General features: G+C 40.5%; 1 protein-coding gene across 1 annotated transcript in view; it reads left to right on the forward strand.

The window, feature by feature from the left end:
- Nucleotides 1-14,308, forward strand: part of Wdr7 (WD repeat domain 7) — a 290,638-nt gene extending 276,330 nt beyond the window's left edge. Inside the window, exons 26-27 of the mRNA XM_059246685.1 lie at nt 7,091-7,195; nt 13,247-14,308. Of these exons, the coding sequence (XP_059102668.1) occupies nt 7,091-7,195; nt 13,247-13,450 (309 nt within the window). The 3' untranslated portion in view covers nt 13,451-14,308. The remainder of the gene's footprint in view (nt 1-7,090; nt 7,196-13,246) is intronic.
- The last annotated feature ends 1,403 nt before the right edge of the window (nt 14,309-15,711 follow it).

Here is a 15,711-nt window from a genome sequence, read left to right on the forward strand (position 1 = left end):
GCCAGCCTGCCATGAAATCTGTGACTTCCTGTGTTGGGATCCTGGAAAGACATGAAGATCATATCCTGGGTTCTCTGCTTCTGCTCCCGTTTCTGATTTGTCTGCTGTGAATATGAGTATGTAAGAGAAACCATAGAGAGTGACCAGAGTTTGACCCACCCTGGCATTGGGGGCCATCCTTAAATGGTATCAGTACCAAGATAATGTCCATATTGATAGGTCTTGCCGTTTGGGGACTCTGTACTCACTCCCTGGGCATTTCCTGAATAGTATGGCCATCTCTAATCTGTCTCTTGCCTCCATAGACCAGTGAACACTTTGTTCAGGCATTTCCTAACTTCAGGCATCTACCATGTTGTGCTTATGAACTTAAGATGCTGTCTCTTGCTGCAGTGCATGTGTCTCAGTGGAAGGCAGAACTGGGTCTTCTGTGGACACGCACAGCCACTGGAACAGAGTTCTCATGCCTTCAAACTCTATCTGCCTCATTCCTCCAGATTCAGCCATGCTGCTCTCAAGACAGCTGCTTCTCTCAGTCCCCAAGCCCTTGGTGCTGTGAAGTTCAGGCCATGTTCTTTTTATTTTTTTCTGTGTGTGTTTGTTTATTGTTTGCAAATACATGGTATATCTTTGTAAACATTTTGCATGCGATATTTATGGTAGCAAAATTCTACCTACTTTTATAAATTTTCCTAATTTTGTTAAAGGTGACTAATATTTTGTTTGAGCCTCAACCACATAAATAAGAACAGAACCTAGTGAAAGAAATGGGTAGGAAATACTTATTGCTAGATACAATATAAATAAGCACTTCTCATTATTAATCTTGTCCCTCAGATCTTTTTCTTTCGTTGGGCAATGGTTTGGAGTGTTTAATAATCTAGTATTCTGTCTCTTGCCTGGGATAATTGTAGAATTTCTCTTATCCCTCCTAGCACTTCAAAATTAGATTATTTTTTCATCTCATCTCTCTCTGTCTTTTTTTAAAAAGTTTTTAAAATTTACTTTACATACCAATCACAGTTTCCCCTCCCTTCTCTGCTTCTGCCCCCTCCCCCATTCACTCCTCCTCCATCTCCATTTAGAAAGGGTAAGGCCTCCCCTGGGAGTCAACAAAGCATGGTATATCAAGTTGAGGCAGGGGACCAACCTTCTCCCCCTGCATCAAGGCTGACCGAGGCATCCCACCATAGGAAAAAGGTTCCAAAAAGCCAGTTCATGTGCCAGGTACAGGTGCTGGTCCCATTGTTAGGGGCCCCACAAACAGACCAAGCTGTACAACTGCCACCCACATGTAGAGGACCTAGGTTGGTACCATGCAGGCTACCTAACTGTCAGTCTGCAGTCCATGAGCTCCGACAAGCTCTGGTCAGCTGTCTCTGTAGGTTTCCCTGTCATGATCTTGACCCCCCCTTGGCTTGTACAATTCCTTCTCCCTTTCTTCAACAGGACTCCGGAAGTTCGGCCCAATGCTTGGTTGTAGGTCTCTGCAACTGCTTTCATCAGTTACTGGATGAAGGTTCTATGATGACAATTAGGGTAGTCACCAATCTGATTACAGGAGAAGGCTAGTTCAGGCACCCTCTCCACTATTGCTAGGAGTCTTAGCTGCACTCATCCTTGTGAATCCCTGGGGTTTTCCCTAACCCTATAATGGCCCCCCTCTATCAAGATATCTTTCATTGCTCTTCCTCTCTGTCCCTCCCCCAACTCAACCATCCTGATCCCTCATGTTCCCATCCCCCATCTCCTTCCCTCTGCCCACCCCACCACCCCACCACCCGCCCCCAGTTTACCCAGGAAATCTCAACTATGTCTCTTTCCAGGGCAATTCATGTGTGTCCCTCTTAGGGTCTTCCTAGTTACCTAGCTTCTCTGGAGCTGTGGGTTGTAGACTGGTTATCCTTTGCTTTACATCTTTATATATCCAATTATGAGTGAGTACATACCATGTTTGTCTTTCTTAGTCTGGGTTACCTCACTCAGAATGATTTTTTTCTAGTTCCATCTATTTGTCTGCAAATTTCATGAGGTCATTTTTTTAACCATTGAGTAATAACTCCATTGTGTAAATGTACCACATTTTTTTTATCCATTCTTTTGTTGAGGGGCATCTAGGTTGTTTCCAGATTCTGGTTATTATGAATAATGCTGCTATGAACATAGTTGAGCAAGTGTCCTTGTGGTATGATTGAGCATCCTTTGGGTATATGCCCAAGAATGGTATCTCTGGGTCTTGAAGTAGATTGACTCCCAATTTTTTGAGAAACTGCCATTCTGATTTCCAAAGTGGCTGTTTACAAGTTTACAAGTTTACATTCTCACCAGCAGTGGAAAAGTGTTCCCCTTACTCCACATCCTCTCCAACATAGGCTGTCATTAGGTGTAAGATGATATCTCAGAGCTATTTTGATTTGCATTTCCCTGACAGTTAAGGATGTTGAACAATTTTAAGTGTATCTCAGTCATTCGAGATTCTTCTGTTGAGACTTCTCTTTTTAAATCTGTACCCCATTTTTAAAATTGAATTATTTGGTATTTTGATGTCTAGCTTCTTGAGTTCTTTATACATTCTGGAGATCAGTCCTCTGTCAGATGTGGGTTTGGTGAAGATCTTTTCCCATTCTATAGGCTGTCTATTTGTCTTATTGACCTTTGCCTTACAGAAGCTTTTCAGTTTCAGAAGGTCCCATTTATTAATTGTTGATCTCAGGGTCTGTGCTACTGGTGTTATATTCAGGAAGTAGTTCTCTTGTGCAAATGTATTCAAGGCTACTTCCCACTTTCTCTTCTATCAGGTTCAGTGTAACTGAATTTATGTTGAGGTCTTTGATCCCTTGGACTTGACAGGGCGATAGATATGGATCTGTTTGCATTCTTGTAGATGCTGCCATCTAGTTAGGCCAGCACCAAATGGGTATCAATGTCTTGTTATGTAGTGCTATGAACTTTCATCTTAGCACTGCTTTCATAGTGTCTCATAAGTTTGGGTATGTTGTGCATTCATTTTCATTGAATTCTAGGAAGTCTTTAATTTCTTTTCATCTCTGTCTTTTCAATACAGAAATATCTTTGACCAAAAAAAGATGCATAGCAAGACATTGATACCCATTTGCCCATAAAAAGACAATGAAACTACTTTTTGACACTTGTTGTTTTGAAAATGGCTTTTAGGGTTTAGCGTCTGAGACTCGGTTTGCTACCTCACAAGTCATTTCAAGTTCAGTGAGACCCTTCACAGCTAATGGTGTCTAATGCAATGTGGGGGTTGAGTTTCAAGTCAGTTCAGGTGATGTCTGCACCAATCTTCAAGTCCAGAGAATCTGAACAAATGACAATGGCAACATTTTATTATAGTAGGGACCAAAGCACCTCCAGGGCTGAGGGAGTGATGAACTCAGTAGCTGCACCACACTAGATTACAGAGCACTGCCCTGCTCCAGTCATATTTCCTCATCCACAAGAGACCCATGTGACAGCCACAGCCATGCTCCTGGAGCTTCCTTATGTTGCTTTAGAGGCATTTCACACATGTGTATACCTGTTTGTGTGTGTGTGTGTGTGTGTGTGTGTGTGTGCACATGCATTCATGGTGTGTATGGGTGCCTGCTTGCATGCGTTTTCACCTGCTTGAAAGGCTAACCCAGTTTGCCCAAAATATACTTCAAAGAAATTTAGATTCAAACTCGGTGTATGTCTGGACTTAAACCACTCAGATGAAAACAGAACAAAGATGAGCAGAATGTGTAGGCAGTATTTATTACTAGACACAGACTGAGCATAAATTTAGTTCTGAGCTTCCTGGCAGTAAAGGAAATACCATTGGATTATGTAATGACTGTTACACCATAAAAAGAAATGTGTCTAGTAAACAAACTATTTTCCTGATTTAAAAAAAAAAAAAAAGGATCTCCAGGAGGAACTTATTTACAGCAACTGTTAGAGATAGCAGCTAACAAGAAGCCATGGCTCCTGATGTGGAGGTGTTTTTCATGTCGATGTCCTGAACACTAGTCTCTGTAGAGTGGGAGATGTAGGATGAACTGGCCAGACATATCCTGCATGGGGTAGATGTGGGCCTGGTGTCTGGTTTTCTGCATTTAGCATGGCTGACTTACACAAGAGAGTGTGCCACCTGGCTGTTAGATGTGCAGCCCTGCGGGTGACTTGTTGCTAATTGAGGCAGGATGCTAATCGGAAAGAGGTCTTGATTCTGTGTGGATATTCAGAGGGCCACTGTCCAGAATGTGCTTGCTCTGCTTCCACTCAGGACTCTGAGACTTTTAAGAAGGGCCAGTGTGTTCCTAGAAAAATAGGTAGTCTGCTTGTGGTTTTAGATGGCCTGCTCAGATCCTGGAACGTGGGGAACTGTTTTGAATCAGATATTGGCAATGGAAAGGCTAGATTCTATAGAAGAGTTTGTCTGGCCCACATGTCTGCTCTTGTGTCAGTCCTACACTAGTGAAGAGCAAATGTCTAAGCTGAAGTGTCCTTGTGTGAGCCAGATCCGTCTCTCCAGCAGTTCACTTTCTATGAGATGTGGTAAGTTAGAAATACGGGCACAAACCTTTTTAAACAGTTGGCAGGTCAAACAAAATACACCTGGAGTCCAGGGCTGGGATTGCGCTAGGTTGCTTGCATCATGTTTAAAGCCCTGGATTCAATCCACAGTACTACTACTACTACTGCTAATAATAATAATAATAATAATAATAATAATAATAATAATAAATAAATAAATGGTTTTGATGATCCTCTGTTATAAACAAAGGTCTCTCCAATCAGTTGTCTTAACAAAAAAAAGGAGGGGGGGATTCAGATTAGCCTAAAGGAAGTAAGGTGATTGTAGTTACGGTTTTCCAGAACTGGATACTAATTTTTAAAAATGAAAGTGCTTTCCCATTGAGTTCCTTAAGCTGATCTAGTAAGTGGCAGTAGACATTTAATTTCTTAAAGATTTTTCTGCTTCCTAGAATAATTTTCATCCCAGCATAGTTGATGGTTGATTACTCTGGTTTCCTTCACTAGCTATTCAGCACAAGTACCCATTGCTTTATTAGCAAACTTGTTGCCAGCACCATGGATAGCTCCCACTTGTCTTTGTTTAATGATGGCACAATCTGAAGTCTGTTTCTAAGCAATCTAGGATGCCAAGTGAAACTGATTTGGGCATAAATGGTTTTGGATTTGTGGGTAAGAGGTTATTAAAAAACAGTGAACAATTGAGTTATGTGATTGTTAGATTTGTGTGGTCATTCCTAGGTAAGCAAGCGTAACAGAAAATGTCAATAATATTTGCTGAGTTTTTATTATGTGCAGGTTACAACATGTATATTAGCTCATTTAATTTTCACAAAGCTCTTTGACACACATATAATCACTATGAACATCATCATCCTTATGTTATAGATATTGATACTCTGAGGTTAAATAATGTGACCCTGGTTCCACAGTGACTAAGTAGTGAGCTGAATGCAAACCCAGACAGTCTAACTCAGCTCCCATGCCTTCTGCTGCTTAAGCCTAGGTCTGTATTACCAGAATAACATTCTTTCTTTGAGTACTTGATTTGCCATCAAATCAAATGACAGGAAAGAAGATAGCAGAGGACATTAAGAGTGTGCTTGACTCATGTCTCTGTCCTCCCTAGTCTTTCTCATTGGAGTTTTTGGATATCTATTATGTAAAAATTCTTATAAAAATTTACAACATGTATGACCCGAATGACATCACAAGTATGTGCTCACTGAGACTCATTTCTCCACTGCATTAAAGACAAAGGACTCTGGGTGTTAACTAACATAGTGGAGGTATGGTGTTGAACAGTTGGATGTGGGTTAGGTTACAGTATTATGCCAATTTTCTTAGCATGGAGTATTTTCAGTAATTATTAATATCAATGGATGAGTGTATTGTTTTATTAGTAAAGACCATTTATCAGAGACCTACTCTAAAATACAGCTTCCTTTTCATTATTCATTGTTAAATCAATGATAGCTATTGGCAAAGGTTCAAGACTGTGCCTGTTAACATGTTTTTAATAGTGTTTGATTTATATGTGCCCATACCTCCAGTGCAAGCATGTTTATATGCTTACTAATTGCAGCTGTATGCAGTTAAGCATAGTGTTTTTGGTGTAAAATCAAGGATAAAACATGAAAAATGTATAATTATTAAGCAGTTGAAATTAGTCTTTAACTTCTTTCAGAGATTATAATACAGGTTTGATTGATTTTCCCTTCAGATAGTCAAGTTCCTGGGTAATTTGGGTAAATTTTTGTTTTGCCTTTTATATTAGTTGGGGTTTGCTAGAGAGACAGAACTAATAGAATAAATCTCTATCTCTACATAAAGGGGATTTATTAGAGTGGTTTACAGGCTGTGATACAGCAAGTCATTCAACAATAGCTGTCTACCAACAGAAGGTCCAAGAATCCAGTAGTTGTTCAGTCCAGGAGGTTGAATGTCTCAGCTGGTCTTCAGTGTCCACCAGAATTCTGAAGAAGTGGGCTTTGCTACCAGTCGTAAATGGACTTGTGAGCGACAGCAAGTAGCTAAAGAGAGCAAACTTTCTCCTTCCATGTCCTTCATGTAGGCTGCTAGCAGAAGATATAGTCCAGATTAAAAGTGAATCTTCCCACCTCGAAAGATCTAGATTAAAGGTGTATCTTCCCACTTCAAAAGATTTAATTAAAAAATTCTCTCCCAGGTATACCCAGCCATCCCCGATGCAGTCAAGTTGACAACCAAGAATAGCCATCATAGCTTTCTAAGTAATTGCAAAATTCTTCCCTGTAATGTAAAGAATAAAAGCTCTGATTTATCCACTAATATGCACTTTCTCTTTGGGCTCATAATGCCTTTCAAACTGGAAGACAGACCCACTCCTCAGAACAAGGTTGATATCCTTACATAAATGAAGAATTTTTTACTTTCCTTCATTTTTATAACCTGATTTTATAAATAATGTTGCAGTTTGCAGTATCAAATATCTATGATATCACCTGTTCAACATTGAGTACGTTCACAGAAGTACTTGTAAGAGTTCTATGGAATGCATGTCACTAATGACCTACTAATTTCATTTCAGACAATCCATGGGCACAAGGGACCAATCACTGCAGTGTCCTTTGCTCCTGATGGGCGTTATCTTGCCACCTACTCAAACACTGACAGCCACATTTCTTTCTGGCAGGTAAGCAGGTCTTAAATATGTGCCGCATGATGCATGATGTGCTTTGGTGGGAAGGTCTCCTGTTGGGCCTATCGGCCAGCCTGCCTTTGTGCCCTTCCTCCCTCCCTTACACAAATGTCAAGTGTTCAGATTGCTGATTATGTGCTCAGCGTCAGCATGCAGGATGCTGAGAATACAGTTAGCAATCTGGCAGAGAAGAGGCGCCTACTCTCCCGGGACTTCACTCTAAAGGAAACACAGGTAAACACACAAGCAATTACAATACAGAATCTGAGGATGAGATGGTGGCAAGCCCTCCAGAGCAAGGGACCTCTGGGTGGAGCCATGAGAAGTGGAGGAGGAACACAGGTGAGGCTGGGCTGGCTAGGAATCCAGGGGAGCTGTACTCAAGCCACTAGTTTACAACAGGCCCTCCAACAAGGTCTTTGGATCTACTCCAGTGGGGCACAGGACCCTGGGTATTTTCCTAGGATTTTATGCATGTCCCTTGTCTCTTGTTTTTTTATGTCATGTTTTTGTTTTGGTGGAAGGTTGTTTGTTTAGTTTTGTTTTTTGTTAGTTCAGTTTTTGTTTTGTTTCTTTCTATTTTTTCTTTTCTTTTTGTTTTCTTTTTGAAATGATCTTCTTAATAACCCAAGCTTGCCTCCCACCTCTACCTCTCAAGTGCTGAGATTATAGGCATGTACTACCAGGCCTGGTATTCACATAGTGTTCTGAATTTCTAAACTATGCAAGACATTTAAAAAAACTAGAGTATCTTCATCTGGTATTTCATGGAAATATATATGTAATTTTGATTAAACTAAATGCTAATTTTGAGTAACTAATTTTTATAGGAGACTACTAATTACCATCATTTCTTCTTCTTTTTAACTCTCTTTAGTCCTGACAATTAGAAAAATATTACCAAGAAATCCCCACTCAGCAGTATTCCAAAATTTTGATGGTAACTTCATTTTTGGAGGATGCAAGTACACTATGTAAGACCAGCATATTGCTTTAAAAGCTGAAAAAGAAATTCAGGTTTTGAGACGGCTTCAACACAACCAACACAATGATGGTTTAAAAACAAAATCAATAGCTAATAGGATGTAAAATGAATACAATAAATTGTTTAATTAACAACATCCTACTGAAATGTGACACTTTCAAATCTGTCAGGACCTTTTCCTACTTTTTAATCTAATTTAGCCTTCCAGGTTTTCTCATTGTGTCTCTAGTACCTTAATTAACTCAAATTAAACCCCATCAATCAGAGATCTCACCCAGTCTTCATTTTTGACTCTGAACAATCACAGGACTGGCATTTTCTACTGTGATCCCCCATGAGTCCATTAGGTATCCATGGATGGGCTTAGAACACGGGTCCTTCCAAGAGCTTGCCCGATCGTTGTTTTTTCCTACTCACATCTGGCCCAGTGGGCTCTGTGCCATTGTGTCACCTGTACTTTCATACAAATTTTCCTTTAGTTTCTGTTTTTCTGGAGTCTTAGGTGGGTACACATTGCCTACATGTCCAGGTGCTAGGTTCTGGCCCACACTGGAGGTACAGGGATTAGCCAGTCCCAGGGCCTAGTTCTCAAGGGGACTAGCTTTTCCCATGTTTGCCTATTTATAAAGAACAAACCAAGCCTCTTTTTTGTTTGTTTGTTTGGTTTTGGGTTTGGTCCAACTTTTGTTCAACTAAAAATATACAGTGTTATATAAAAGATAAACCTAATTTGACAACTTTCCAGTGCTTTCTTGAATTTGTTGAGTAGTAAGTTTTTTTCTTACCCTTGTCTATATCATTAAGGTTCTATTTGAGTATATTTGTTTGTTTGTTTGTTTTTATTTATTTCATTTCTTGAAACATTTTCTGTTCCTATCCAGATCTCCACCCAGCACATGGGTGGAACTGTGGATAGTGGGCATCCTTTCTTATTTTGAAAGCTAAGACCATATACTAGATGGTCTGTTTCCAGTTCCTTTCCAGCCCCGCTCTGCTGGCTCGCTGGTTTTTTCTGGATATCTGAGCCTGTGAACATGGCTCCACAAGTTCCCCTGCTCCACGGGCTGCCTGGTGCCATCCGCATGTGCCAGAGCACTGGGCAGTGCAGCCACTCCCAGGTCCTTGCTTCCTCTAAAACAGCATCAGAATGGACGGTGGGCCAACTCCTGCATGGCTTGAGTTGTGCCCCACCCAGTCTCCAAATTTAACTGGGAAGGTGGAAAAAGATGATTCTGGCTGTCCAAGAAAAGACAACGGCAGCTCTTCCTGAGTTATAGTGGCTTTCGTTGGAATTCAAGAGTGTCTAAGTGCAATGGCTGACTCTACTGCGGCTCCCCTGACAGAGATCCACGCTGCTCAGCTCTAATGGTGTCTGAGAAGACTTTTGATCATTCCAGGAAGTGTACTATAATATATTTTGAAAACTTAATGAAGTCTTATTAATACAGAGCCTTACTAAGACTATCAACTATAAAATCTTTGCTGAGAAATGAGTGTTAATGAGAAATATTGGTTGGGTAATTACTCAAGTGAGACTCAGTAAAAGGTTTGTATGCAGCATTACTTACTTTGGGGAAGGCATTAAAACACTTTCTGTTTTGATGAATTATGTCTATGTGTGTTTTTCTGTTCAGAAAATAATCTCCACATAACTAGTGTTGTGATGCATATTTCTGAAGAAAAGGGAGAAGCCAGTGTTGGATTTTGGTACTTTATATAATTAACTGTTAAATAGAGTGATCTGGCAGCAACAAACCATATTCCTGCTATTTGAATATTTCACTTCTGTATATCTATTTGGTATTCCAAGGAGGAGAGTTTAGTAATGAAAAACATCCTTAATTCTCTCATGCAGAGATTACCAATACCACCTAACAAATAAATCTTGTTTTTCAAAAATGTTGATAAATTACATAGATACTGGTTTCTTTATATTTACTCCATCACAGAGTGGAGCATAACTCAGCCATTCAAAAACAGTGATGTAAATCTATAGTCATTATCATGATGATTTCCTTAACATGTTGTTGAATTGAAAGAGCAGATTGTAAAAGTACTTTTTAATGTGAGCCTGTTTCTTAGATCTGCATGCATGCATGCATGCGTGCATGCGTGTGTGTGTGTGTGTGTGTGTGTGTGTTATGTGTGCATGCAGTGTGCACGTGATTGCATGGTGTTTAAATGTGCATGTGATATGTGTGTGTAGTATGTGCATATAGTGTGCACATGAGTACAGGGTGCTTGCTTAAGAGTGCATATAATATGTGTGTGCACATTGTGCACATACATGCATAGTGTGTAAGTGTGTGTATATATCAGTTTGTTCAATTTTCATGTGAGTACCAGGTGTTTAAGTGTGCATGTGATTGTGTGTGCATGTGTGGTTTGTGTGTGTGCATACATTGTGCGTGTGTATGTAGGGTATATGAGTGAGTTGGGAGGTTCAAAGGTTGTTTATCAAAATGTGACAGTGATTATCACAAGGAAGTAAGGTTTCGAGAATTTTTTTTCTTTTTTATACTTTTATTTAAAATATCATATTTATAATAGTCTAATAAGAGAAAATGCTTAATATTGCTAAATTTTGTAATTCTATGTAGCTTTCATTCAAAGTTTAAGTTTCCTTGAGTTTAGCATAATTTATAGGCAGATATCAATGAATTGAAAAAAACAACAACATTAACTAGCAGAATGGTTTACTGTTTCAGTGAGAATTGACTTCCACTCTGGAAACTTAGCCAGTCCTCATTTGAAGCCTTGTAGGAAGGATGGTCGTGGAGAGATGGAATCTAATGACTGTGTGGGTCTTCGTCTCCACACCTCTAACAGTGTGTGCTTTCGAGAACTCGGCAGACCCTGTTTTCAGATGGAAATCTATTCAGTGGAAGCATTGAGCAGAACAGGGATGGCTCAGCTTACCGGAACCCAGACATAGCAATGGCTTTTTCATAAAATTTGCCCGTCTGTGGCACTTCTACAAGACACTCTCATCCTTTAGCTCTCGGTTCGTTTCTTGTAGTGGCTACATTGAGACAGATCCAAGCCTACCATATGCCCTTTGCATCTTCAGCCACCAGCAGAAATCAAGCTTCATACATATTTTCATAGCAAATCCATAAGGAATGGAAAATACTTTCTAGCTCTTTATCAACTGAGAAGTCATATTTTTTTAAAAATACATTACACCTGTTAATGCCAGTTAACTTTAACCAACAGTTTCCTAGGTCAATGGGATCTGTGTTATAAGAGGTCTAATTACATACTCTTAGGTTTTGTAGATGTGATACTAGCAAATCGAGTTCACCATAGTTACTGACATTTTAAATAGTAGGGAGTCTCCATAGGCAGTAAGGCTTAGTTTTTTATCTAGTATGAATTTTTGTAGGAAAAAGAGGAAAGGAAGCCAGGAAAGAGACCTTGGAAGGATGACAGGTGAGGTACTGCTTGTCTTGAGCTGAACTTCAGCAGAAAGAGTTAACGATGACCATACATTTGGTTTAAAATGTGACCTCGTACACTAGTGATTTTTTTCACCTCTTCTGTTGTGTTCGGCACTATTATTAATGCAGGAAAATCAGTAACATTAGTCATCTTAAAAGGGTTATTACTCAAGATGATTTAAATTGTGAAAATGTCAGTGGAGCCTGCACGCACCCTGCTAGAGATGCCATGATTTACGCCCTCTGACACCGTCCTGCTACCGAGAAGAGCTGGGAAAGGAATGGCTTCTCATTTGCACTGATCCAAATTCAGAGCATGGTATCACAGTAACACAGCTGAAAGGTCCTAAGATCTGCTAGGACTTCAACTGCTGGTGCAGCTGGGTCATGATAGGCATGTTTTACCCACATAGCCAGCATGTGATCCATGTAGATGAAGCTTTATTCACCAGAGGAATAGGAAGTGAATATTAGTTTGGAGGAAGAAGATTATTTCCAAGGCTTCTTTCCAGTTTTCAGAATCCTCTCTCTGTGATTTATGATAGCACAAATAATGCATATTGAAGTTGTTTAAGTAATATTTAAAACTTCAAAGTAATCTTCAAATTCAGTGGCTCCCAAACCAGCCCACATCGACAACCACCATTTGGTATTCAACACCTTAATCTAATTACATAGTTGTTCATGATCTATAATTTTTATATTGTTTTCATTTTTGTGAAAGGATTAAGAAAAATCACATTTTTAATCAAACCTAGAGAAAGTCTCAAAAAAGGCCAAAATAGCGAAGTGATAAAAAGATGTTGTCAATAAAGCATGAAAAACATATTGTCCTTAGTAGGGTGGCAGAGTAGTGGGGTGCAAGTGCTTCTCCTTTCTCTCTGGAAAATAAGGAGGAGCTGAGGGCTGAGGAGATGCTCAGTGGGGATCCCCAGCACCCACATATATGCTAGGCAGGTTTGGTAGCCCCCCCGAAATCACACTTAGTAGGCAGAGAAAGCGGGAGGGGATCCCCTGGGCAAGTGGGTTAGCTAGACAAGCTGAATTTATGAGGCCCAGGTACAGGGAGAGATGTTGCCCCAGTATATAAGATGGAGAGTAATTGCAGATGCCTGACATGAACCTCTGACCTCCAACCACGTGCATGCACATACATGAAGTACGTACATACATACACAGACTTTTCCCAGATCTTTTGAAAAGGCAGATGGGAGTAATAGTGGTTGGTGATGGCATGGAGCTTAGGGCGTGGCCCAGTCAGCTTTCCCTCTGTCTACAGCTTGGTTGTACTTCACTTTCCTCAACTAACTATAAACCAAGTATTGTTTAGTTGAACTGTTTTATTAGCAGCCTTAATTTAGCTTCTTTCCTCAAGATCAGTGAACTCTCTGCTGTCAGGTTCTACTCACCAAGTAAAATTTTCCAAGGTTTATGTGTTCACGTAAATGGCATCATCACAATTTGAAATCTACTGGGAGGAGCGATTTAGAGTTAGAATAACTCAAAGCCGCGTGTGAATTGTCATTCAGGAGGAGAGAGTGGGTGGAAGAAATAAGCTACTCTCTTTGGAGGAAGAAAGAAGGATTCCTAAAGTGACATGTGTGTCCCCTGTCCCTGCAGATGAACACATCACTCCTGGGAAGCATTGGCATGCTGAACTCAGCACCTCAGCTACGTTGCATTAAGACCTACCAGGTCCCTCCAGTACAGCCAGCATCCCCTGGCTCCCACAACGCCCTTCGGCTGGCCCGCCTCATCTGGACTTCCAACCGGAATGTTATCCTTATGGCCCATGATGGGAAGGAACATCGCTTCATGGTCTAACACTGCTGTCTGCTGCCTTGGCTGCCTGTTAATTCTATATTGTCTAAGCCGATGCTGCTCTGTCCTTACTCATACTGGACTTTTGTATGCTACCTGTGCCCTCCTCAATGCCATCCAGGGGCATGGCCAGGTCTGTGTCACTTGTGCATGCTTCTTGGGGACAGACTCTACATGGGCAGCCTATCGATTTAAAGGCACACACACCACTCAACAGGATGTGGCTATTCTGTCACTAGGTGGGTTTTCCCTGCAGAGATAGGAGGGGAGAGCTGGTGGTTCCTGGAGATGCTCTTGTTGCTTGATGTAACAAACGCCTGAAAATCAATAACCACTGTGATTGCATCCCAGCCCTGATCCTCATTGTCAGCCCTGGAAGCTCAGCCCTGACCTGGATTCTGGGGCAATGCAGAGTCCTCATTATTGAAATTACTTCCCTTTGGATTTCCCAAACTTACTGTTGTTTACCAAACCTCTTCCATGTTTACATTGAGTTTTTCCTACTAGCAGTTGATAGGCAGTTACTCAATTCCATTTCCTGGAATTCGGCCACTGCCTTCTCAGTAACACCAATCCCTATTTGAGATTAATAAGAAAATATGAAAATACACATGTATTTTTTTCTTTTAGAAAATAGTTTTCCAGATAGCTAGCTTTCTAAAATGCTCATTTCCTGCTTAAATGTTAGTATATTTCATAGTTTAAAATATGGATCATCCCTACTCACCATGTGGCGACCATCGCTGACCTTCTAAGGGGACTCGCAACCAAGAACCAAGTTTGGAAGCATAGCGTATTTGTACAGTGGGGAGAGTCGCCTATGTGTCACTATAGATTCCTCTGTTCAGAAAGGGCCTCCTCCTCCTCAGGAACGTCACAACCTGCAGTTCTCCTGTGTATGGCAAGATCCCTTACAAGTGGCTGTTTCAACCTAGCTTTCCAAATCCTGACCAGTGAAAACACGAGGAAAGCATTTCCTTTAAGCAAACACCCTATAATCTAATAACCATGTAGACACATTGTTCAGAGTATACAGAAAAACTCAAAGACTGCCAGTTTATCTGAATCGACACTACAGTGAAAATGTTCACTGTGCTTCAACACAAGCTCTAACTCCACTTTCTTCTTGTGTGGAATTATGTTGGTCTTATTGTAATAGAAGACAAAACCCATAGTGCAGTATTTTGTATGAGTTGTTCCTAAAAATTTGATATATATTAGCAGCAGGGGGTTGATTTGTTTGTTGGTTGATTGGTTAGTTACACAAGATTGTTTATTAAATGCAAAAATAGGAAAGGAGTTAGTTATTGCATTCAGAGAAAATATGTAACACTAACAGAGGAACTAAAATGACAATGAGAGCATTTAGTCTTAAACTCATAGATTGTCAATGTATGTGTCATATATAGAAAAGTAGGATCAAGGTCTGTGAATAAATACATAGTTTACAGTACTTCAAAGAATGTGTGAAGAAGCTAACATCCTCAGGATGCCTTGCCTACCCACATATGTTATTTTCATTGGTGGCAGCTCTATTCTGTCCCTTGGTTTTCCATGTTGGGGCTCTTTCAAACGTGAATTTATTCCACATGCATGTATATTGTATTTATAATGATTATATATGTAGCTTCCAGGAAGGATATCAAGAACTGTGCAGTGCAGACTGGTGAACAAGCTGATATATTTGATGGAGATGGGAAAATGTGCAGCGGGCTCAAGAGACTGCTGTCTGCCGAGCACAGGGTTCCTTGGGGAACTTTAGAGGGAGGAGTTAAACCATTTGGAATGACAGGACAAACACACACCTTAGACGTTTTTTGAAGCAAAGTGTTCCATGCCTTAGGAAAGTGATGCAGGGCTGGAAAGCATCCACAGGTGGTACCTATCATAGAGATGGGTAGAAAGCAGTGAGGGTACCGGGACAGATCTCTGCTCTTAGGTCCAGGCCGGTCCTTCCACGTCCTGTCAGAAGGGCACAAGGACTGTAAAACTCTGTGCATATAAAACTTCATGCTAGAAGAGTCACTAACATTCTCATTAACACAATGCTGTCCTTGGCTGTTTTGACAACCATAGTTCCCAGCTTCATCTCAGCTTATCTTCCTCAACACTGAGGTAAACTTTGTTTTGTCACTCCAGTGTACACCTGTAGTGTTCATTGACTTTGTTGACACAGCTTTTGGACTTGTCCTTATAAGTATAAAGACCTATGTGGCTTCATTGGTAATTTACAAGCAAAAGGGCACATGATGTGATACCTGTAT

Source organism: Peromyscus eremicus, chromosome 19 (genome assembly GCF_949786415.1).
Source record: "Peromyscus eremicus chromosome 19, PerEre_H2_v1, whole genome shotgun sequence".
NCBI classification, from domain to species: Eukaryota; Metazoa; Chordata; class Mammalia; order Rodentia; family Cricetidae; genus Peromyscus; species Peromyscus eremicus.